At 35.8% G+C, this 23298-nt stretch overlaps 3 protein-coding genes and 1 long non-coding RNA gene across 10 annotated transcripts; 2 read left to right on the forward strand and 2 right to left on the reverse strand.

Moving 5' to 3' along the window:
• Window positions 1–242: 242 nt before the first annotated feature.
• LOC113678194 (uncharacterized) lies at window positions 243–8558 on the reverse strand. 5 transcript variants are annotated; one of them, XM_089180365.1, is made up of 6 exons: window positions 8395–8558; window positions 7660–7836; window positions 2990–3230; window positions 2543–2671; window positions 2196–2354; window positions 243–1962 (listed from the first exon to the last, which is right to left on the reverse strand). In XM_089180365.1, exons 3-6 carry the CDS (start codon window positions 3164–3166, stop codon window positions 1891–1893), a joined length of 537 nt encoding a protein of 178 aa, XP_089036491.1. In that variant the 5' UTR covers window positions 3167–3230; window positions 7660–7836; window positions 8395–8558; the 3' UTR covers window positions 243–1890. The 5 variants fall into 5 exon arrangements, with proteins under 5 accessions (XP_089036491.1, XP_089036494.1, XP_089036495.1 ...); XM_089180368.1 differs by having other exon boundaries at window positions 2543–2668; window positions 8395–8526; XM_089180369.1 differs by having other exon boundaries at window positions 2543–2668; window positions 2990–3225; window positions 8395–8525.
• On the forward strand, window positions 3945–5820 carry LOC149040887 (uncharacterized). Its single transcript, XR_016179145.1, has 2 exons — window positions 3945–4137; window positions 5659–5820. It is a non-coding gene; the product is annotated as an uncharacterized LOC149040887 (long non-coding RNA).
• Window positions 6898–15092, forward strand: LOC113678192 (netrin receptor UNC5C). Of its 2 annotated transcripts, XM_089180357.1 has the most exons (8): window positions 6898–6999; window positions 9253–9348; window positions 11148–11566; window positions 11924–12067; window positions 12336–12506; window positions 13139–13202; window positions 13621–13693; window positions 14370–15092. In XM_089180357.1, exons 2-8 carry the CDS (start codon window positions 9339–9341, stop codon window positions 14383–14385), a joined length of 897 nt encoding a protein of 298 aa, XP_089036483.1. In that variant the 5' UTR covers window positions 6898–6999; window positions 9253–9338; the 3' UTR covers window positions 14386–15092. The 2 variants fall into 2 exon arrangements, with proteins under 2 accessions (XP_089036483.1, XP_089036484.1); XM_089180358.1 differs by lacking the exon at window positions 13621–13693.
• A 2221-nt stretch (window positions 15093–17313) lies between these two features.
• On the reverse strand, window positions 17314–22994 carry LOC113678179 (uncharacterized). Of its 2 annotated transcripts, none has more exons than XM_089180388.1 (5): window positions 22717–22994; window positions 21571–21801; window positions 20907–21026; window positions 20402–20560; window positions 17314–19905 (listed from the first exon to the last, which is right to left on the reverse strand). In XM_089180388.1, exons 2-5 carry the CDS (start codon window positions 21745–21747, stop codon window positions 19825–19827), a joined length of 537 nt encoding a protein of 178 aa, XP_089036514.1. In that variant the 5' UTR covers window positions 21748–21801; window positions 22717–22994; the 3' UTR covers window positions 17314–19824. The 2 variants fall into 2 exon arrangements, with proteins under 2 accessions (XP_089036514.1, XP_027050848.2); XM_027195047.2 differs by lacking the exon at window positions 22717–22994 and adding an exon at window positions 22325–22480 and having other exon boundaries at window positions 18964–19905.
• Between the last annotated feature and the right edge of the window lie 304 nt (window positions 22995–23298).

Consider the following 23298-nt stretch of genomic DNA (forward strand, 5'->3'; position numbering starts at 1 on the left):
AAACAGGTAATGAGAGTATTCAAATGTATCAGGTAGAAGTTGTTATCTTGATCTAGCACTAAATTCTTGCAACTTATTTACAAGGAAATGTGTAGCAGCTAGAAGGGAGAGTTAACAATCAGATCTTGGGATTTAAAAGGTTAAGCCAACACACCCCAGTGAACAGAATAGTGCTCAGTGATCTATAAATAATCTTTCTTACAGAAATTGATGGAAACACATCCAAAATTTGGAAAAAGGAATGAGATTGATATTCTTTTAATGGTGCATTTTATTGAACATACATGTAATAACATTGAATGAATAAGTTACAAGCTCAGTGAAGAACGCAGTTTTCTAAAATGTTTGCTGTAGTATTAAGCTAATAATCTATTTCAACTAACTGGAAGGCACAGCTCAATGTTGCTAGTCTAAGAATCGATTAAAAAAACTCAAACGTAAATCCTAAATGTATGTACAATGTTATTCTTCAGCACTGTTCACTTCATCAGATGAAATGAATAAAATTTCCTTTTGTTAATGCATTTCCTGTGTACAGAGCGTCTTTTCATTAATAATATGCCCTACCAGTTTTATTTCTGTTCGATTTTTTAATATTCTACTACACAAAAGATGAATGTGTAAAAAGATAGCAACTGTTTAAGGCAGCGAAATCCTTCCACATGAATTAATCTACCCGTGAAGAAATTCCTTTCACTTATAATAAGAAATTGAAAGAATATCCTTTTTCCTGCTCAAAATTTCCTACCATGTGCCTTGGTAATTATTTGTTGTAACGAGACCTCATCATAAAAATTTCATTTCCCAAAGACCATATTACCTTTGCCAGTCTGTTCTTTAAAGAGTTTGATGCTTCAACATCATAAATGAGGTGCTACAATTACATTAAGACTATGTTATATATTGAACACAATTGCCCTGATTTAAATAGCTTTAAATGTGACAAAACGGTCGTACTGATGTTTTACTGTACATTTTCATCGAATAATGTACCCTTGCAGTTCTTGTCATTATGGTCCTCTTAAAACTCTCAACTGTATATCAAATAGAATAATTTAAATAACCTTGCCACATTCAATTCAACTTATCCTCAAAAATCCTTAGCAATTTTACCACCAACTTTACCTTTTGCCTCAAATACTCTTGGTACATTCATCGAAATATTTTAATTTAGAAAATGGAAATCTCCTTTTTTTTCCGCTCAAACCGCTTCATCTTCTAAATCCTCACAGCATAAAGAATGAAGTTGGCGAAGATGACTTTCTTCTTACAAAATAGTAAGCCCGAGAGAATTTGGAATAGAGATTTTTACCTCCACATGTTTTCTTCCAAAAAGTTAATAAACGAGTTCCTTAAAAACAAGGATGAAACTTTCTTGGCTGATCCCTATAAATTACACGAAACAAATTTTAGAGAAAAAAATTCAGTGCAAAAGTAAGTAACGAATTTGTTTGGTCGCACTTTGAACTCTTTTTGGTCAACAAAACAAAACATAAAACTTACCTAAAAACTTGTTTGAATAAACGTAGTTGTTTTGACAGAACACGAAATTTAAAAAAGAATTGAAAAAGAAAAATTGCCATGTTTGAATGGTCTGGTTTTACAGGAGATTTCTGGGCTTCTTAATTTTTCCCGTGATATTATCAATCATTAATCACAATCTCCATCACGCAGTAAAGAACGAAAAAACAATCGCAATTTTTTAAAAAAACTACAAAACACACGCGAGCAGATTTTTTAGTCTTTGAAACAATTACTCGTACTTATTTATTCCAACTTGCACTCGAAATCATGCAATGACGTTTAGCAATTTAATGTAAATAATGATTTCCTTTAAAGACATATTAAAATAACAACTAAGAAAAGATGAATCTCCAAATTAAATCGACATTATGCCTCCATTTCGACGACTTGGTTTCCTTCATGCCCGTGTTCAACGCCAGAGCGTGTCTCGTCTAGAAGCTAAAACAGATAAGTATCATGTATCATGCAAATAATTCCTAAACTAGTAGACGGCCAAAGCAATTTTCACTTCTGTTACCTGAAACCTACTTTTATGTATGCTAGGAAACCATTAACAAGCTAGATTGTTATAGTCATTAAGAAACTTAATGGGGTCATTGAGAAACCCAGTGTGATTTCTTTTCTTTTAAGTGTAAAGTTCAAAATTATACAGTCATCAAGAATCAACTAACCATTGATTGCTCCAAGTTTAACTCTCCTGTTTCAAGAATGATATCACGGCTTTCGTTCACAAGTTTCAACTTTACTGTCGTGGAGGATGCATCACTCTTAGGCATGGTAAAAACGAGATTCTCTCCAAGCTTCATTTCATCAATTTTGCGTCGATGGACCTAAAAAGAACACACCTAAAAGTTGGCTTGTAATGCAGCATTATCACAATTTTTATTTTCTTTTTACCTGCTCTTCGTTCCGCATAGAACAGAAAACTATATTTATAACCATGAATTATTAGAGATCTGAAAGGAAATCTACAAAAAGATAAAAACTTAGATCAGCGAATCTGTACATAAGACTTTACCTCCTTATTAGCACAGAAATCCCCCATGACTAAATCAGCACGAAGATTGACCCCTCTGCTTCTCCTCCAACGGAAATGATTTGAATACACATACCGCACGTTGATCGCCCCTTGATCAAGCTGCTTCTGCTTAGAGAAAGTTTACTATTACTATTCAGTTGACGAATGCAGTGGCTGATGCGTTATTGACGGGAGAGGGGAGGGGAGTAGGGCAGTTTAAGAAAAGAAAACAGCGTCTCCACTTTTTATCTCAGGAGTTCAAAAGTTTGCACCTGATACATAAAAAAAGGAAATTTCCCCTCTAAGGCATCTCCCAGCACCCTCCCGTATCGTTTCCATTCTACTCCCCTTCCCCACCCCCGCCCTCTCACATCACCTCTCTAATAGTCCACGCTTATCATAACTCATAGGTGTTCTTCAATAATAGTATAAGCCCCAAGTCCTCACCTGTAGCATATCTAACCGCTCAGAGTTTTCCGAGGCCCTAGTGATAAACACAATTAGCTGTTCAAGTGGCCTTGTACTGCCCATTGTGTTTAGTTGTGCGTTGCTGAACACATTTATTCTGTAATATTCGTTTTCAGTACACGAGTGTTGGGTTCGCAAAGGAATGTTATCTGACATGATGGATCCGCCTACTTCACCGATAGATGCTGTAAACGATGCCACTTCGTTTCTAGCTTCTGTTCTATGAACAGGAACAAAGGGTGTGTGAGGAGTATTTACGTGTATCTATGGTCAAAGAAGCTATTTATGGATAATGACGAATGCATAACGCAGGACATGACTTATGGCTCCGTATGTCACATGATCAGAAAGACTATATCCTCGACAATCGAGATGCAAAAAAGAACTCAGTTTACAGTACAGTTCAAGCGCCCAATATGTATTTGGCTATATCAGAGTACTGTACCAAAAAGAAGACAATACAATGCAATATTTATACAAACTTAAGTACACAAAGAAGGTGATATCTGTTCTTTTATGCAGACAGTTTTAAATAATTTCTCTTAGGTTTTTACCCCATCCATGACCAGGAAAGAAAGGAACTAGGAAATAACAATTGTCATTCAAGAACCTCTAAATACTGTTCTTGTCAATAAACATTATGGCCTTTACGCAAGCCATCTGATTAAAGAAGAAATAGCTATTTTGGTTGCGTCTGTCAGAAAGGGCAGATGAGAGTGGAGTATGACTTAATTTGGATCAATTCGTCACAGTACCGAGGCAAAACTTTAGAATCGGCATGGACAAACCAGGTTTAAATTGTCTTGATTTATACCGAGCACTCACTGACTCAACGACTCAAAACACACGTCATAAAGTACTTTGGTTTCTTTGATCTTTCAACACTTACTCCATAGGGTTTTTTTGACCGCGTGTGATCTGGGTGCGAACACAGCGCGGTCAGCATTAGATTCCATCCACCAAAACCACCTTGGTCGAGAGGGACTGAGATGGAATGATGGACAACTCATGACTTGTTATACTAAATGAAAATTACGAGGCTACGACAACATGCCGACTTATCCCGATGACCTAAGTGTATCATTTGTTTTGGGAAATTGCGTCAAAACTTTTTTTCTCAAGAAATGGTAAGTATTAATTTGTTGTTCGATTGTAGTATTATAAAACATTTTACGCAATTTTATGCAGATATTTCACGTATTTAAAAGGTGCCCAGATGTTACGTAGTTTTGGTGGATGTCATTAGGGAACATCCACCAAAACTTTGACCAAAACCATCAACAATATATTTTTTAAATTTTATCTATAGCCACTGTTAGATGTTCAGGGAGACAAAAGATTTATACCACTAATTAGCAGTTAGTGCTCTGGCTAATTATTTTTTATGGTGCACAATTGCTGACCGACCAAACGTTCATAATGATTATCATAACTCTTAACACATAGAATAAAGTGGTTTTGGTGGATGTTTCTCTCCATCCACCAAAACCACCATAGCAATTTCTGCTACTTCCTAACAGAAGAATGATGTGACTTGCTATTTGGAGTACATAACCATAATCTATTTCTTTTTATGTAGAGATATTTTGCAAAGTTCTTGAGTCAGCACCTTTTATTATTGAAACCATAATCATAACATGGTGCACAATATAGAATACAAAAGGTTCTGGTGTGGTAATCATGTAATCTTGAAACAGGAGAGTTTTTAACTGACTTAAACTGATTTAAACAGACATTTGCAACAAAATTCCAGGTCCAAGAATTTCTTCCACTATTTCCGCTAAAATCATAACCTTTAAGTACAACAAATCAGCACATTAGTAATTGTTATCAGGGGTCTGAAAATCCTATAAATCTTTCACATTTATTTCAAGTAACCTTTAATTTCACATGGATGAATAAGTATACGCTCAAGATGCAGAATGTCTTACATTTTACAAACTATTTCCCTTTTTTATGGATAGACAGTGAAAGGCCTTTGCCACATTGGTGAATCAAACCATTGTATACCATGCATTTTGTGATAATTGTTTGTTTTTGCTCACAATATCTAGAAAAATGGAGGGGATAAATTTAAATAGCAAATTCTATTAATGGTTAAAATTAAATAACATTGGAAGATCAAATTAACTTTGTACTGTTTAAAATTCAGTTTTGGTTTCTTGCTTATTCCAGCCTCTTAATATTCAAAAGCATTCCTTGTCATTTTTGTGTTCTTCTGTGTACATAACATGAAAAATAAACACAGAGAAAGGAAACCACAAAGGATTAAACTTGAAGCTAAAGCAAAGTTTAAGTTGAGCCATAGCTGATCCAAATACTGAGCACTTTGTATTGTAACCCATTTAGCAGTAAAGTTTATCTATATGTCTGCCAGCTTGTCACAAGTCTTACCCCTCTCCTTCTCCTTTTCTTTGTGGTCCCTAATTGATGATAAGTATATTACAGCTCCTCAATTTTCCTCTCTCAAGACAAGGTTACTCTAAATTTAACAAAGTAATGGACTTGATAAAACTCAAACTATAACTCAGCTGGCTGCTACTTGCAACCTTAATTTCTAGATATCAGTATACAATAATCAATATGTTATAAATAAGAACCCTAATGCTTAATTTTGCAGTGATCACCTTCCTCCTTTTCATTTGCAGACCAGACTGGAACCTCTATAGGTGTGTTTGCTTGTTTTGAGTGGGGATGGAAGAAAAGGAGTCATGCCACATATCTGATTTATTAAATCGCATTTGTTCTGTTTATACATGAGTAGAACTACCTTGTTCTCTGAAAAAAATAAAATTTCTCGCATTTTTATCTGTGCTTTGCAGTCAAACTTCCTTGTGTCTTGGACAAGAAATCTTATTTTCTTGAAAACAAAATCTTTGTTTCCAGTCTTCTGTAATAGGTAAATATAACAGTGTAAGATGAGTGACAGTGTATTTCTCGAGTTATTTTTTGGAATGTGACAAAACGGAAGTGTCATAGCGTGATAAGGAGCAAACATATGATTGCTTAATAGAAAGCAAAAAATGCAGAATTGCATATATTTTCTCCTTTGTCAGCAGCATATGTTAGTGAAAAGTTCTTATGATTGTTAACTTCTAAACCATCTTCAATTTAGCCAAGATTGAACTGTTATCACGTTTGTCATAAAAGTATTCTGAGATCAATGTCATATGACCCATTCAAGTATTTGACCTTTCGAATTAGCAAGCCATAGTTGACAGAAACACAAAGGTTGAGGATAAAAAGAAATTATTATATACAGTACTTCTTCTGCATCTTTTCGTTTCCTTTTCTCTCCAGCTGTTCTATCTATGCCGTGCTGGCAATTGAACACTTTCCTTCCAAAAATTAGGAAAGGCACACCAGTAAAAAACGAATTTTTGCTCCTTAAATATCTCGTGCATCTTCCCCCAGTATTTTGTGACTTCTGTCCGAGGAAGGAGGTGTAAGCATTAAATTAACCCGAATGATTCCACAATTGTGGTATCATCCAAGCCATGCCAGAGGACTTGAACTAGATAAACTAGTGAGAATGCACAATAGCGATAGCAAAGCTTTGTAATGCTAAAGAGCTATATCAATATATATATGTGTTCCCGAAACCTTTGACAGCTTTAAAGAAAGAAAACTTCGTCGTCAATCCTGTTTCAAATTCCGCAATAAGTTTATGCGCCTCATCAACAGAATTTACGTATCCTAAATTATCTGCATGTCTACCATCAATGGTTCGCGACTTAAAATTCTCGCTATGCTGTTTCTGTTTGTTCCTCAAGAATCATGGGATTTACAGCTTTTAATGTTCGGCTACATCACTTGCGGATTTCCGAGAATCTTCGGTTATGTTTTGCAAGTCCTTAAATATTCCATCTCAGTCCCTCTCGACCGAGGTGGTTTTGGTGGATGGAATCTAATGCTGACCACACAGCGCGAGCTTTAAATGTAAACAAACATGGCGGCTCGATACGATCGCTCAATTGTTTTCTGAAAAGGTATGTTAAAAACAGTTTAACTTAATACAATTTTTATGTGACGAAATCTTGGATTTTCAGCAACTGCCCCCATAATATTCATAGGCCCTCTACGCATGAAAAAGAGGTCAACAGAAAAAGACAACACTGTAGGAAAGATTGCCAAAAGGCGACAGATTCGAAAGTTAACGCATACTTTGACAAAGATCTTGGCGAAGTTCTGTTCTATTACGTAATGTTTTACGACAAAGGAAACAGGGATCTTTCGAGCAAGATTTATCGCTTTTCCTTCCTAAGATTTTCTGGACCAAATTATCACTGGCGAGCGCCTCCATTCGTGGAGCCTTAGCTTAATAGCGAAAATCATTTTGTTAATATGTACTAAAGCGAACGATAGTCTGAACCTTGCTCATCGCCTTTGGATGGCTTTTAGGGACCTAGAAAAGCGAAAAAATTTTAATTTTCTAGAAAAATATTACGCTGGCGCGCACGCTAGCCTTGAGAAAAAACCCTATGGAGCTTCCTTAAATTACTCGAACTGAATGCCTACTCAAATGAAATTTACACTTAAGTTGTTACGGAGCGTGACCAAGCTATTTCAGCCATTTGGATATATAAATTACGTATCTACACGTTTGTGCATGAAACGCGGATAATATTTGAAAGAAACGCCTAATTTACCTTTGACGACTAATATTTCAATTCTGGACTCAGAAAATACTCCAGGCAATACATAACCCGATCATCTTGAGCATGTATAGATAATTGTCCTTCTTCTGAAGCTCTGTGTACGATATCATGTAAGGAATCGTTTCTCCTCTCCCTCCGATGGAAAAAGATGTGTAATAGTAAAAAAACCTGCAAGGAATGATTTCGATAGTGAATTAAGTTTGAATGCACATAGATCAGCTATACTTCACCGAAAGGAAGCATGATCACCGCGTTGTCCCATTAAAACCCATTAAAATCTAAGCTTAAAGAAAACATGTTTTCAAGCTGTATTTTAACAGGGTGGAAAATTGTTTTTTTCATAGAATTTTGATGCTGCCTTAACCGATGTTTACTGACTTCAAATTAAGCACATTGAAAATAAAAGTTTGACAACTTGAAACCTATGGAAAACTCAATCTTACAGTTCTATGTTTCTGATTTTCAAGATTCAGTTAAACCCGGTTGAAACTAGACATGTTCGCCGGTGTGAATAGGGTATATGCTTATATCGTAGCCCGCCATTGCCCCATATAATATTTCCACGTAACTTTATTGCTAATGTTTTCTTAGGTATCCATTTCTGATAATAAAACTGTACAAAGTTTCTTCTTTTTCCGCGCATCAAGCCTTTACCGATGGCGTTGGAATCTCTCTCGGAAACTGAAAATCGCTTTAAGGGAACAATATCTTTCCCCAGTTACTTACCGGTATGACCCCTTCTCAGAGATAAAGGGTGCACAGTTGGTAACTATCCCAAGAAACTCTCTCTTTTTATTCCACCAGTTCGTACTGTTTCATTAACTTGTGTTCGCAAGCCTTTGAGCTAAATATCATCTGAATCTGCAGTCGTATGAAATTTATTCATACTCAATGCTTCGCTATAATTGGCTGACTTGTAAGGGTAATCCCCAAAATGCATTACGTTTCGATCGAGTGAAGGCGCTTGCAATCCTGAAATTGACCTTTTTCTCAAATTGTTCTTTGCGAATTAATGATTTGGAAAAATTAATTTTTGTAGGCTTCTCATCTTTCTTTATCATTTACTTATTTTATCTCTTTGATTTTCATCTTGATAATTCAAGTCGAAATTTGAGTTCTGTTTACTTAGCATTTTCAGCGTTAATAAAAAGCAACGTTGCACTTTCAGTTTGAGATGAAAAAAAAAGCAGAAACATCTTTTGTCTCGTGGCAAAGTACAGCATTCTTCCACCATAGCATGACGTATTCTAATTTTGCTCCGCCAGGTGATATGAAATCAGATGATTAAAATAGGAAGAAAACAAAAACAGAAGAGGGGGTTTCCATACTCATATATGATTGAAAATGTCTTCATTTTGTTCTCGACCAATTTTTGCTTACATGCAAACCAAGTGCAGAACTAGTTCTGTTATATTATTCAAGTATGAGATGAAAATACGGAAAATGCTGTTGTAAACGTTATTGGCGGCGAAAGAACCCTGATAGGGCTATTTTGGTGGCAAATTGATTATTTATCACAGGGCAAACCCCCTTGGACTTGTTTACTTTTCAAAATAAACTGATTTTGCATATATGCTTTGAAAGCACAATTTAAGATTCAAGAACAGAGGAAGGGATGTACATCGCATCATAACTTGACGATACACATCAGAAAACGAAGGACAGGAAAGATGCGTCCTGGTAAGTCAGAGAACACAAATATGCAAATTAAGGGGCAAAATCGATACTGAAATAATTTTTTTTACCATTCGATCAAGCAACAGTTGTGCAACTTTTATTTTATTTTAGTTCATCAATTGCAGCAAGGCATTATTTTATCTTATTTTTCTGAGTTGCATCACAGTTTCTGATAAAGCTTGCATTTTTGCATATTGCCAATTATTGGATGTAATGTGCAAAAGGTTGACATTCATGGACCTCACTTTCCTCTAATAATATTTCCTCTAAAAGAGGTCAAAAAAGGTTTTGCAAACCATCTCTACTTTGGAAAGAATATTTTTAATTCCACGCACTATTTTAAATTTACGTCAGAATCACAGAGCTTTGTCTCCCCCAAAAAGTTCGCAGCATGCATTCTAAAGAGGCGCTATCATGTCAGAATCAATTGGCTAGTTCTTGGGTAGTGTATACTTGCGGGTTATTTTTAATCTTTTCTATACCCTCTCAGGCAGTGTATACCTCAGGGTCACTTTTAATATTTTCTTCACCCTCCTACCCATCTCTCCTTTACCCTCTTGGGTAGTGTATACCTTAAGATTATTTTTAATCTCTTCCTTATCCTCTTCGGTAGTGTATACCTGAGGGTTATTTTTAATCTCTTCCACGCCCTCCTGGGTAGTGTATACCTGAGGATTATTTTTAATCTCTTCCATAACCTACTGAATAGTGTATACCTGAGGGTTACTTTTTATCTCTTCCACACCCTCCCGGGTAGTGTTCACTTGAGGGTTATTTTTAATCTCTTCTGCACCCTCCTGGATAGTGTACTCTTAAGGGTTATTTTTAATCTCTTCTTTACCTTCTATTGTATTTTATACCTATTCTCTTCTATACCCTCTTGGATAGTGTATACCTGAGGGTTATTTTTAATCTCTTCTATACCCTCTTGGGTAATGTACTCTTGAGGGTTATGTTTAATCTCTTCTATACCCCATCGGGTATTGTATACCTGAGGGTTATTTTTATCTCTTCCATATCCTCTTGGGTAGTGCATACCTAAGGGTTTTTTTTTAATCTCTTCCATACCCTCTCGGGTAGTGTATACCTGAGTGTTATTTTTAATCTCTTCCATACCCTCTTGGGTAGTGTATACCTGAGTGTTTTTTTTAATCTCTTCAATACCCTCTTGGGTAGTGTATACCTGAAGGTTATTTTTAATTTCTTCCATACCCTCTAGGGTAGTGTACACCTGAAGGTTATTTTCAATCTCTTCCATACCCTCTTGGGTATTGTATATCTGAGGGTTATTTTTAATCTCTTCTATGCCCTCTTGGGTAGTTTATATCTGAGGGTTATTTTTAATCTCTTTCATATCCTCTTCGGTAGTGTATACCTGAGGGTTATTTTTTAATCTCTTCTATACCCTTTTGGGTAGTGTATACCTGAGGGTTATTTTTAATCTTTTTTATACCCTCGTTGGTAGTGTCTACCTGAGGGTTATATTTAACCTCTTCAGTACCCTCTTAGTAAGTGTATACCTGAGGGTATACCCTCTCCCCCCACCCCCACACTTTCCCCCCTTAACCCAGTGATAGATAATAACCTGCTGGACTTTCTTCGTGGTAACTAATTGGCAAAGGGAAGTGAGTAGATGAGTTTGAAGAAGTGAAAATGTGCTATTTCAGGATCATAAAATTCATTCACAAATTTTAGTGCAAAACACAGATTTAAAGTTTGCCGCATGTAACATTATCGTAAAACCATTTGCAGTTGTTCCCGAGTTAAAAGCAACATTGACTGTTTTCATCTCCCTACAACAGGAACAGGATTCCAAAATCGTGCCTACCGCTCTTTTATGGTCAGCGGTTGCTACAAAGTCCTCAAAAATGGTTCCCATCCTCAACAGCCGATTTTGATCGAACACTGTTGTTTGATGGCCATGGGAAACTCCTGGGACATCGTAGTCAAATGCCGACAACATTCTAATCAACGCAAGAGGATAAAAAACTGGCAAGATGTCATGGAGGTCTACCCCGAAGCCAAGGTAGAGAGAAAACATAACGATATAGAGTTGACGTTGCCTGTCTTAACGGAAAATCTTGAGGTTGCCGCTTTTGGAGTTCCAAAAGAAAATGACCAGAAACGAATGCAAATGGCGATCTTTGGAAAAGATCCGAAACAGGGCTGCAACTGGAAGATTCGGGTTTACTTGATTGATGATTCAACAAAGGCATTTAAGGTAAAAAAGCATACAACTATAAGAAAGGATGATAAAAGTAATTATGATTAAAGATAACATTGAATAAAGAAGTAAAAGTCAAATTGCAGTTACCAAGAAGGCTCAATGTAACAGTAGTCGGTTGTAATCCAAGAACTCAGCAGATGAAGGAGTCAGCTTCTAAACTGATGGAAGACGGTACAATTTATCAAATAGCGCTCCTCTGGAGCTACTTTCTTTTCTATTAGCTGAAGATCAGATTCCTCCTCTTAATTCACGGTTTATTTAATGAGGAACTGTTTGTGATCTCTGCATATCTTGTGATCTCTGCATATCAGCAATAAAAGCATTACATTATTTTCGTTTATTTGATGACAGGTTGTTTGCGAGAAAGAAGCAGAAAAAGGAAACAGACAACTGACAACTCTCTCAGGCCTATTTGTGTCCAACAGCAAGGGAAACATCAGAATTGAGTTTACTGATCTAGATCCAGGATGGCAAATAAAAGGGGACAAAGTGAAGGTGAAATGACATCTCTGACTGTACAGATGAGTACTCAGCTGCTCTACAATAAGTATAGAACTTTCAGAGTAAAAGATCGTTATAGAAAGTTATATAACGAGGAGAAAACAAATTGAGGTTGCATGAAACATAAAACTGGTATAAAAAGCTAATTAGACAATCGTCACAGCATTTAATGAATAATTCCAGGATTATGTTTTCTGTGAAATGTAGATTTGCGACAAATTCAAAGAGGAATGACGTCGTTCGTTTGTATGTCTCTATTTAGAAAATATATATAAAAGATGCGTGGAATTCGCCTGAAAACTCAGCAAATTTCCCTCTCTGTGTTTTTGAAGTAAGTCACGTTGATCGAACCAAGCAGCAGTTCTTTTGCGGAATAACAGTCTCTCATGATGATGACAGCGCCAATACCGAGATGGTGGCTTTCTTCAAGCAGGTAAACCAACAGCAGGTTATTAAAAAATCAAGAGGATAATGACTATTTATGATAATAGTTAAGTAATGATACTTATAATGATAATAATAATAATATGATGATAAAGATAAAATAGATAAAAATTAAAATCCTAAGTACATATGCTTGAAGAAAAAAAGAAAGCTTTTGTATATAATACCATGCAGTATGTCAATTAACAATGACTGTTTTTTGACTAGTTCAGGCTCTAATCAGGTTCCTCCAGCTTGTTCTGTCATTATCATTGCTTTTCTTCGTAAATGTTCTCTTCGTTATGACAATGATGATGACAATAGTGTTGATAATGGTGATGGCAATGATAGTGATAATGGTGATGGAAGAAATAGTGATAATAATATTAATTATGATAATAATTGCGATAGTGATGATGATATTATTATTATTATTGTTATTGTTATCATAATAATAACAAGATTATAATAATGACAAGAACAAAAGTGACAATAATGCTAGTTGCTTAAATAGGGATCTAACATTAGTCAACCTTTGTATATTTACGTAAATAAAAAACCCACAAAGTACGCATAAATTGGAGTTGAAATTTCCTGTTCAAATTAAATCGAATAACATACAGAACTCGTCTGTTTTCTTAGAAAAGAGGCGTAAGGGTCAAGCTACCACAGAAACGTAATAATGCTCCGATGAAACCTCCACACGGTAAGTTATATTTGTTCGTCAACAGAGGGAAGGAATCGACTGATATTTGAAATTATGTAACCTACTGTGTTATATTTAAGATAACATTTAATCTGCAGTCCTAAAAAATTTATCATATTGACTTCCTGTTTATTCGTCCTTAGCTAGTACTTTTCCGACACCTAGTTTGTTTTATTTTTATAGTGGCATAGTAATGTAATAATGTAGAGGTTTATGGTTTTAAGATTTAAGATAGTAGTGTAACGTAAAAATTGATTGATAATAATAGTAATAAAAATAACAGTAATAACGCTATTCTTGATATAAATAAATCATACTCATAATGGTAACGATATTTTATAATCTTAATGATAATAATTTTAATGTTATAGTCTCGAAAATCGATCAAATGAATTTCAATTTTTCGTTTCATGACCAGCCAAGAATACACAGCTGAAACATATTTTTGGCTGCTTGGGCCCCACACTAAATCGAGGCTCCAAAGTTGAATGGTAAGAGATGAATCTTAATCACGTATCTCGTAGACTTCTTTCATTCTTTGACCGGTCTCGTTTGATTACCGCAAACTACGTCAGTAGAGGCTCACTGATGTAATGTTACATCAGACCTTTTATGTAAGAATTCAGTCATTTTTTATCCATAGCGTTCTTCATAATTTACGCTTGTTTACTATCCTGGACAATCATGAAATTTCATACAGCTATATGCACATGATTGGTTCAGGATAGTTTCTTACATAATATGACCTGCACAGCTTTGTATGCGCTTTTATCGTAAAACATAATTTTTAAAAAAATCCCCCTTGCGCGATGGCATCAGCAATGTCAGAAAAAAAGCCACACAAGAGTTCGGAATAAGTACAAAAAGAAAAGAAGATAGAGAAAACGGCAGTCAAATGATAAAATGTTTATTTACGAAATATATTTGGTCGCACTGGACGCGAAAATACTTATTTGTTCATCCCCTGAGTCAACAAGGAAAAAAACGTTACCTTGTGTTTTGTCGATGAAGTTGGTCGTAAACCAAATATAATTAAGTTTTTAACATGTCCCGCTTTGTTCGCTGTGAGATGCTATCAGTGTATAAACAAGAAATAAACAAACATTATTCCTAGTGAAGGTGTACTTCCCCCAAACCCTAACTTAGGACTTACCCCTTTTTTTGCAGGATCCAGTGCCACTGACTGATTTCTTAAAAGAACTTAGAGAGCTTATCGAGATGGAACTTCCTTTGACAAAACTGCTCGATGCTAGGTGCATTCGGTTTTCGTAGATCTCGTTGGTGACTCTTTAATTTTAAACTAGAAACTATTGAAGCTTCCTTGGAGATTTGCAACGAATATATGATTTTACCTGCGAGACCGTAATAACTAGAGTGAGTTGCCAATGGTTTTGTTGGGGAGCACCCAAGCAGGTTGCAAGGCCGTAAGGGGAATGAAAAAAACAAACAAACAAACAAACAAACAAAAAAGAAAACGTCTGCTACGCAGGTTACACAAATACAACACCGTGTGCAAGTAAACTAACATTTACCACCGCGTGCACAATGATAAAGACTAGAGTAGTGATTGTGTCAGCAATATGAAAACAGCTTTTGGTTAGGGTATGAAGGACGTGCAGATAATAAAGAAATCTAAGTTCTAATACTACAAGGTTAGCTCTCCGAGACATGGTAGATCGCTGGTAGATTTTGAGACTATCTGATACGAAATTAAGCATGAGTTTTCAGGCTTTCCACTAACTTTGTAGGCTTGTTTTGTATTCTGGATAATGAAAAAACCCATAAAAGTTTTTGCCTTTCACCCTTTTGAAAGTTACAGCTATCAGAAAAACTTAGTAAAGCTGAAATGAAATTTGTGAAATTCCGAAATAATAAAGGCGTTCTGAAAAATATCTTATGAATGATGGTTTTAAATAATAAAAATAACGATGATATTAATAATCATTATGATAATAGTAATAATAATGATGATGATAGTACACACTAATGTCTGATTTTATACACTAGTGTCCGACTAGACACTAGAATCTGATTGTAGACACTGTCATCCCATTCTATACACTAATGTCTGATTTTATACACAAGTGCCCGACTTTATAAATTAATGTCCAATTCTATCCACTTGAGTCTGATTTTATACACAAGTATTCGATTTTATATACTAATGTCTGATTTTATACTATAGTGTCCGATTCTATCTATTAGTGTCTGATTTTATACAAGTATCCGATTTTATATACTAGTGTCTGATTTTATATACTAGTGTCCAATTTTATATACTAATGTCCGATTTTATGTACTGGTGTCCGATTTTATACACAAGTGGCTGAGTTTATATACCAAAGTCTGATTATATACACAAGTGTCCGATTTTATATACTAGAATCTGATTTTATACAGTAGTGTTCGACACTATCCACTAGCGTCTAATTTTATACAATAGTGTCTGATTCTATCCGCTAGTGTCTGATTTTATACACAAGTGTCCGATTTTATATGCTGGAGTCCGATTTATAAACTAGTGTCTGATTTTATACACTAGAGTCCGATTCTATCCACTAGTGTCCGATTCCATCCACCAGTGTCTGAATTTATACACAAGTATTCGATTTTATATGCTATTGTCTAATTTTATACACAAGTGTCCGATTTTAGATACCAGTGTCTGATTTTGTACATCAGTGTCTGATTTTGTATTCTAGTGTCTGATTTTATGCACCAATGTCTTATTTTATACACAAGAGGTAATTTAGTGTTAACAACTGGGTTGAAAACGTAAATTAGCCACCGTAAAGGATAAAAAAGCTGACGTTTCGAGCGTTAGCCCTTCGTCAGAGCGATAGACGAAGGGCTAACGCTCGAAACGTCAGCTTTTTTATCCTTTACGGTGGCTAATTTACGTTTTCAACCCAGTTGTTAACACTAAATTACCTGCTATACTCTCCCATCGACGCAGCACCACAGTTTTTTTTTTTAAACTTACCCCTTTATTCATTTATACACAAGAGTCTGATTTTATACACAACTGTCTGATTTTATATACTAAGGTCCGATTTTGTATACTAGAGTCTGGTATTATACACCAGTGTCTGATTTTATACACTAGTGTCCGATTAGACACTAGAGTCTGATTCTAGACACTATCATCCGTGTCTGGTTTACACAGAAGTGTCCGATTTTATATGCTAGTGTCTGATTTTATATACTAGTGTCCGATTCTATCCACTTGTGTCTGATTTTATACACAAGTGACCGATTTTATATACTAGTGTCTGATTTCATACACTGGTGTCTGATGCTATCTACTAGTGTCTGATTTTATACACAAGTGTCTGATTTTATAGGTTAGTGTCCGATTTTATGTACTAGTGACTAATTTTATACGCCATAGTGTCTGATTTCTTAGACTAATGTCTGATTTTATACACCAGTGTCCGATTTTTTATACTAGTGTCCGATTTTATAAGTTAGTGTCCGATTTTATATACTAGTGTTCGATTCAATATACCAGTGTCCGATTATATACAGTAATGTTCAATTTTTACACTAGTTTCCGATTTTATACACCAGTGTCTAATTTTATACACTAGGATCTGATTTTATGCACTAGTGTCCGATTTAAGTTAGTAGGGTCCGAGTGTAGACACTTATGTCCGGTTATAGACCATCGAGTCCGATTTGTGACACTGAAGTCCGATTTTGGAGACTAGCGTCCGATTTTAGACACTAGTTTCCGATTGCGGACACTTGTGCAGATCTTTGATACTAGTTTCCCTATTTAGAGAGTAGTATCTTTTAGTTATTTCCCTCTGTAGAATGCCCTACGTTTGAAACGTCTGCTTTTAATTTTTTTTCCCAGTGGCTTTTTTTCATTTTAACTCAGATGATAAAGCGAATTTATTCTTTAATACCCACACTGACATAGCACTACTATTTCTTCAGAAACTCTTCTCCACCTCCCCCCCCCCACTGTTCTTGGAACCTTCTTTCCTTATCCAAATCTTTATCATTCCTCTCATCTTGAAGAGAAAAAGGAATTTTTAGTCATGTTCAAGCTCCCAAAGAAAAGGAAAACGTATCCACTCATTACATTAATAAACAACAAGCAAGATTTTCATTTATTTATTTATTTATTCATTCTTGTAAAGAAAAAGTTATTAAGCAGATTCTAACTAATGCAAAAAATTTTCGCAAGTACAGAAACTGTTTAAGGTATATCAAAAGTATTGCTAAATATAAGAATAGATAGGGAACAACTCCATTTCAATTTGGAAAACACTTGTTGCATTCAGGTGGGACATTATAACACAGCGAGAACCAATAAGGGAGATTAAATTAAGCGTTTAGCAGAGACACTAATTAATATCATATAACCAAGAGCAGGGAGATAAATGAATACCTGGCCATCGAAACAAGCCAACGGTTAAAAGGGGAAAAAAAGGCTGAGGACTTGTTTTCATTAAGTACTACTCATGATGCTTTATAAGATACTAGGGTGTTTCCTTCTCTTTTACCTCCTTTTTCTTCCTTGGGCAGTTTGCTTTACACACCCAAATGCATAGAGGAATGCACCAAAATATATATTCTTAAGATGTATGATGTCTATTAAGAATACTACGCTATTTACATCTACTTATCCATATGGAAAGAAAAGGACTTGCTGAATATCATTGAACAAGTCGCTATATTCAACTCGCATGTAGAACTTTCTTCTCAAGTTAGTCTCACTTCTAACTTCACATCTATTATTTTTACTTCTACCTCGCGAGTTAAGTCCCTTTTCGTCATGCATACTGATATTGTGATCTCCTTTAAATCTTTTTGGAGTATGATTTTGTGTCGGCGGCACGTGACAGCAGCCGGACATTTTACTATTAATTATCACGAAAGACAAAAGGGAACATAACATCGAAAACTACTATTTCCTTTTTGAGAATTACTAAAATTAGGTGCGGTGGTTGTTTAAAAGATGAAAAAACCCCAAAAAGGGGAACCATACCATCAGAAGCTTAGTTAAGGCGTTTTAAATGTAGAAAAAAAGGAATATCCATATCACTAGCATTTTATATATGCATGGATACTGAACTGATACTGATGACTTAAAGTTAAAAAGAAAATACTTGTAGAACAGATTTTAAACTTCTTCAGCCTTAATCTATGCGATGCACCCATTTTCAACTAAGATGGTCCATTGAAGATTTTTCTCATGCCAGTACCAATTCCCATTTCCAAGAAAACGTTCTATCGCACTTAATAACTCAGAAGTCTTTCTCAAAGCAGATCATAGTTTTCAGGAATTCGATTCCCATATTTCTGTTCCATTTTTTTTGTTTTGTTTTATTTTTTTAAATTTTTTGTTGTTTTTTTTTTTGTGTTTTTGTTTCGTTTTGTTTTCTGGTTTTTGCTTGTTTTTCGTTTGTTTGTGTGTTTGTATTTTTCTTCTGACGCATTATTATTCTGCTCCTATCATGCTGCTTCGTGGCATATTTGTGAAAAGGATACAACCGGTATCTGTTAGCGTACAAGCACAGCTCAAGCCTAATTTCTTACAGGCGCCTTTATCGGATGAGGCATCAAATTCAGTTCAGTTTACCAGTGACAACAAATGCGTCATCATCCACTAGTTAAAATATATTCCAAATCCATTTGTGATCAATTTCAATTGCATAGGGCCACATAACCAATTAATGCCGTAGCATTTTTATTTCCCTCAGCACAAAATGTTTAAAGGTTTTTTTTGATGCTCTTGGTTTGCGAAACATTTTTGGGAGGTTCAAGCACTTTCTTTGCTTAGCATTCATCTTAAAGGAAATGTTTGATTGACCGTTTGGAAATGGTAGGCAAAGGCTTTCATCTAGTCTGCCAGATTTACCAAATCCAAACGCAAGATATTCATATAAAGTTTTTTGCCCTAACGAAGGGCTAACGCTCGAAACGTCAGCTGTAGAAACTCTTTACGGTGGCCAATTTACGTAATCAACTCAGCTGATATAACCAAATTATCTTGTAAAACCCCCCTGTCGCTCAAAGTCTTAACTTACCTAGTCAGTCCATATATATGCTTACAGTCAATATCTATTGTTTTACTCTCGTCCTTACGACAGCTCAGTTTTAGCTCTACGAATAACAAAAAGCTAGAAAAAAAAATCACTAAAAGCAAACCGACTTATCTTCTCGACAAATTGTAAGAGAAAACCTTTACAAGTACGATTTCAACTTTCCATATTAGCTGAGAATGGGTGGGGCTGAATCTCAATGATTTTCCCATTCTTTCCCTAAAGCAAAGCTGATTATATAAAACAAAAAAACCTGATAGAGGTACCTATATGTTTAGCAAGCTAAACTCAGCACTTTCACCTCAAACCTGTAAATTTAGATCTCTGTAGGGTTCAGGTCCCGCCCTCCAAAAGCACAAGCAAAAAAGTTCGAAGTAGTAATTAGGGCTAAAATAATGCTAAATATGGCTTCTAGCGTGTAAAAAGAAATATCAAGCTAGACAAAAAGATTTTGATTCCTATATTAGAGGAAGTTCCATCATACGAAATGAAGTAATATCCTTTACTTACGCAAACCTCCCCTACTAAAGAAAAAAAAACTTTCTATAGGCTAGTTAGACTTGGCTTCATGAGGCTACATCTTGTTCAACTGGCTCGTTGCCTCTATACTCGTGCTCTATCCCAACTCGTGTTTCACCGCCTTGAAACTGAGAAAAAGTTGATTTAAAAATAATGAGCACACTGTGTTGCTGGTAGTGCTAGTAATTACACACAGCCACAAAACTTAGTGACAAGCATCTGGTGAGCGAGTGAAATTTCTCTGCTTTACTGAGGGTAATTGAGGTGAAGCTTGAATGATATTGGAAAATTTAAGTGGTCCTTTTCCAAAAACCAAGCAACCTGAGTGATTGCAGTAAAAATCATCCAGAATCGGCCCTCAATAATGCATGTATGATTACGTAACATGTTGAATCTCAACTCTCCAGCCTCATTTTGCAACATTTTCTTGGAACATCTGCTACTTTCCTGATGTCTTTGTGTGATTACTTTTTGTGTTTAATTTCTCTCAAAATACTTAGCCATTAAAATTCACCACTCAGCATCTTGAGAGGTAACATTGGATTTTCTGGGCAGGCATAAACGCATAGGGGTGATTATTGAGAAATTCTTGACACAAAATCGGTTTCAATACATATAACTCACCTTAAAAAGATTCACGGTCATCTCTTCTATCTCCAAGATCATCTCTCCAACTTCATTAAGTAATTTTCCTTTCACATTCATTTTGGAGGCGTCACTGACTGGCATGGTGATGACGACATTCTCTGCCATTTTCATGTGATCGACCTTCTTTCTTTCAATCTGGAAAATAATGCAGGATTGGTTACACACTTTGTTGATCTATTACAAATTGAACTGCAACAATGGTCGTTTTCTGTTAGAAATTTAAACTAACGTCAAATGCCTTCAAGGCGAATAGATGTGAGCAGTTTTTTATCATAGCCTGAGAGAAAAGATTTTGTAGAAGACTACTGAGATAGCCAAGGAAAAGTGTGGATAAATCGTGATTATACAATGTCATTAAGGTTTCCGTTTTAAGATATGGCCATCAACCAATTTATCTGGTGGGACTAGATCTGAACTTTCATGGGTCAAAACCATGAATTAACCCTCAAAAAACCCAAAAATTATGATTGCGAGCCATTACCTCTCCGTCAGCGTGAAAGTCCCCCAAGAATAACTGTGCTTTAATGTTTTCCCCTTGGGTCTTCTTCCATCGGAAAATCTTTGAGTATATCTTCATTATGTTTTGATCACGTTGCTTCTCCTATGAACAGTTCATAAAAAATGAAGAGCTGATATGCTGATGCATGTTGTAGTCGCAGGACACGAGTTTAGATCTATGGAAACTTGCTAAGGGATCCCTTTAACTATAACTTAACACTTATTTATTTCCCAAAGTTGATGAATTTATTTAACTTGTTATGACAGTTTTAACTGACTGGCTGTCTTACTGGCTAATTGATTATCTATAGACATCTTGTCTGTTGACTTTCCGAATGATACAGCATAAATTTTAGCACAAGTAACTCTGGAACGAGTGAAAAAAAACCAGTGTGCTGGATGTGAAAATGATAGATTTTAAGGGGGAAGTAGTCGGGCTAGTCTGTTCCAGGCTGTACTCGATCTTATTAAACCAATATAGAACTGACTGACCAACTAACTTGTAGAATGACAGATTGACTGACTAACTGACTTGCTGACTGACTAACAGACTGGCCAACTACCAAAATGGCCGACTAAGTGGCTGACTGGTTGTTGAAACGATAGATTGTCTGATAAGCTGACTGTGCTGAAGTACCCGCACTTACTCGAAGAATATCTAGGCGGCCAGAATTCTCCAAGGCCTTTGTGACGTACATGACCAATTGATGCAGTGATCCTGTTTCGCCATTTGTCGCCGGTCGCACATAACTGAAAACATCTATCATGTAGTAATCGTCATCGACGCAAGACGCTTGATCGCGCAATGGAACGTTATCGGACATTGTAGTTCTGTGCACAGCTTTTTGACGTTACTTCTATAGTGTATAAACTGTAGCCTTAAAAAAGGGAAAAAAGAAGGCATAAAAACAAAAAAGGTTATAGAATATATTTGGGAAAAGGAGTAGGGCACATATATCAAGTCTGCGTTTTCGTGTTGCACAGAAGTTGTCAAAAATTACTGGTATTGCAACAAATACCATCGATACCTAAAATTGCCGAGCTCTTTGACAGAGTCCAGCAGCAAGAATATCGTGTAGCTTAAATCTGGTTCTTGAATTTTCTTTGAGAGGATTCCCACAGCTGAATGACTAGGGAATTTCTCGTCCTTATAGTATTGTATATATCGAATTTAAATTCCGAAATGAACATTCATACTACATAAGATAGTCGAAACTCTATTCTCCGTGGTGATTCAAACGTGCTCTAGACAATAATTTACATATATTTTCGGAGAGGCCACGTGCGTGTGAGTGTTTGTAAATATTGCCTTTTTGCACGAATAGAGTGGTTACTTTTGTATATATTCCAATAGTCAAAACGAAATCCCGTCTGTTGTTTTCAATCTAGTGCAAAGCTTACTATCATTGCGGGTAAATACTGATAATAGGCGTCTTGTCACTCCAGCATTGGAGGTGCACTCTACTCTGCAGGCTAGATACTCTCTGATCAGGAGGGTAAGGAATCAATCTTTCTCCTAATGGTCAAGAAATGCAGTGGACCCCTGCTAAAAATGTTGTCACGGAAACCTTTTAATATGTTTACAATATTCGAAAGCACTTGACGTTAGGGGGTTTCCCCGAAAAAAAAAAAAGATTGCACCGTAAGTACTTTCGATTACGTGTGTAAATGGAAACAAAAATATATTATCTCGTTCACTATTCACCACGATGAGTCATAACTGATATTTCTATCATAACAACTTATCAAATAGAATCAGATGGATGAAAATTAATGCTTATGGTGATTCTTACCCCTAATCTTTCCGAAACCAAGGTAGTGTATATGTGTTCAATTCCTTCCTGAGGAATCTTTGTCTTTGTCTTTGATTCACAACCGATAATCCGATCCAGTCATAATTTTTGCTTCGAAGAACCTCAATATTAAATGACTGTTCAAAAACCTTGCTCCCCTATTCACGCTGAAAAAAGCTGCTAAGCACTCGTTCACTTGTTTTATGAAACAAAAGCGAGCGAAATGCCTGATGGCGGCGACTGACAAACGTTGCATTGATTAATTTATTCTCTTTCCTAGGGCAAGGGGGTTTCCCCGCTGCACTTTTGATTTTAAAAAAAAAACTTTCACTTCAAAATTCAACAATTTTTTGGGGAACCTTTCATCGCTAATCAGAGAAAATTATTTGCTCACACTAGGAGATTGAGAATGTTTTTCCTGTTTTCTTTTTAAATGTATTCGATAACCCAGAGACTTCGGCTTCGGCGAAATAGCTTATCTTGGAAGACATATTTGAAAAGTACGCTGTAAACGTTTCTCGATATATACCCGATAGACTTGGCGCAATCGATATTGAAAACGCTTCCCTAAGCATTTTTGGA

This window comes from Pocillopora damicornis, chromosome 8 (assembly GCF_964200805.1).
Source record: "Pocillopora damicornis chromosome 8, jaPocDami1.2, whole genome shotgun sequence".
Taxonomy (NCBI): Eukaryota; Metazoa; Cnidaria; class Anthozoa; order Scleractinia; family Pocilloporidae; genus Pocillopora; species Pocillopora damicornis.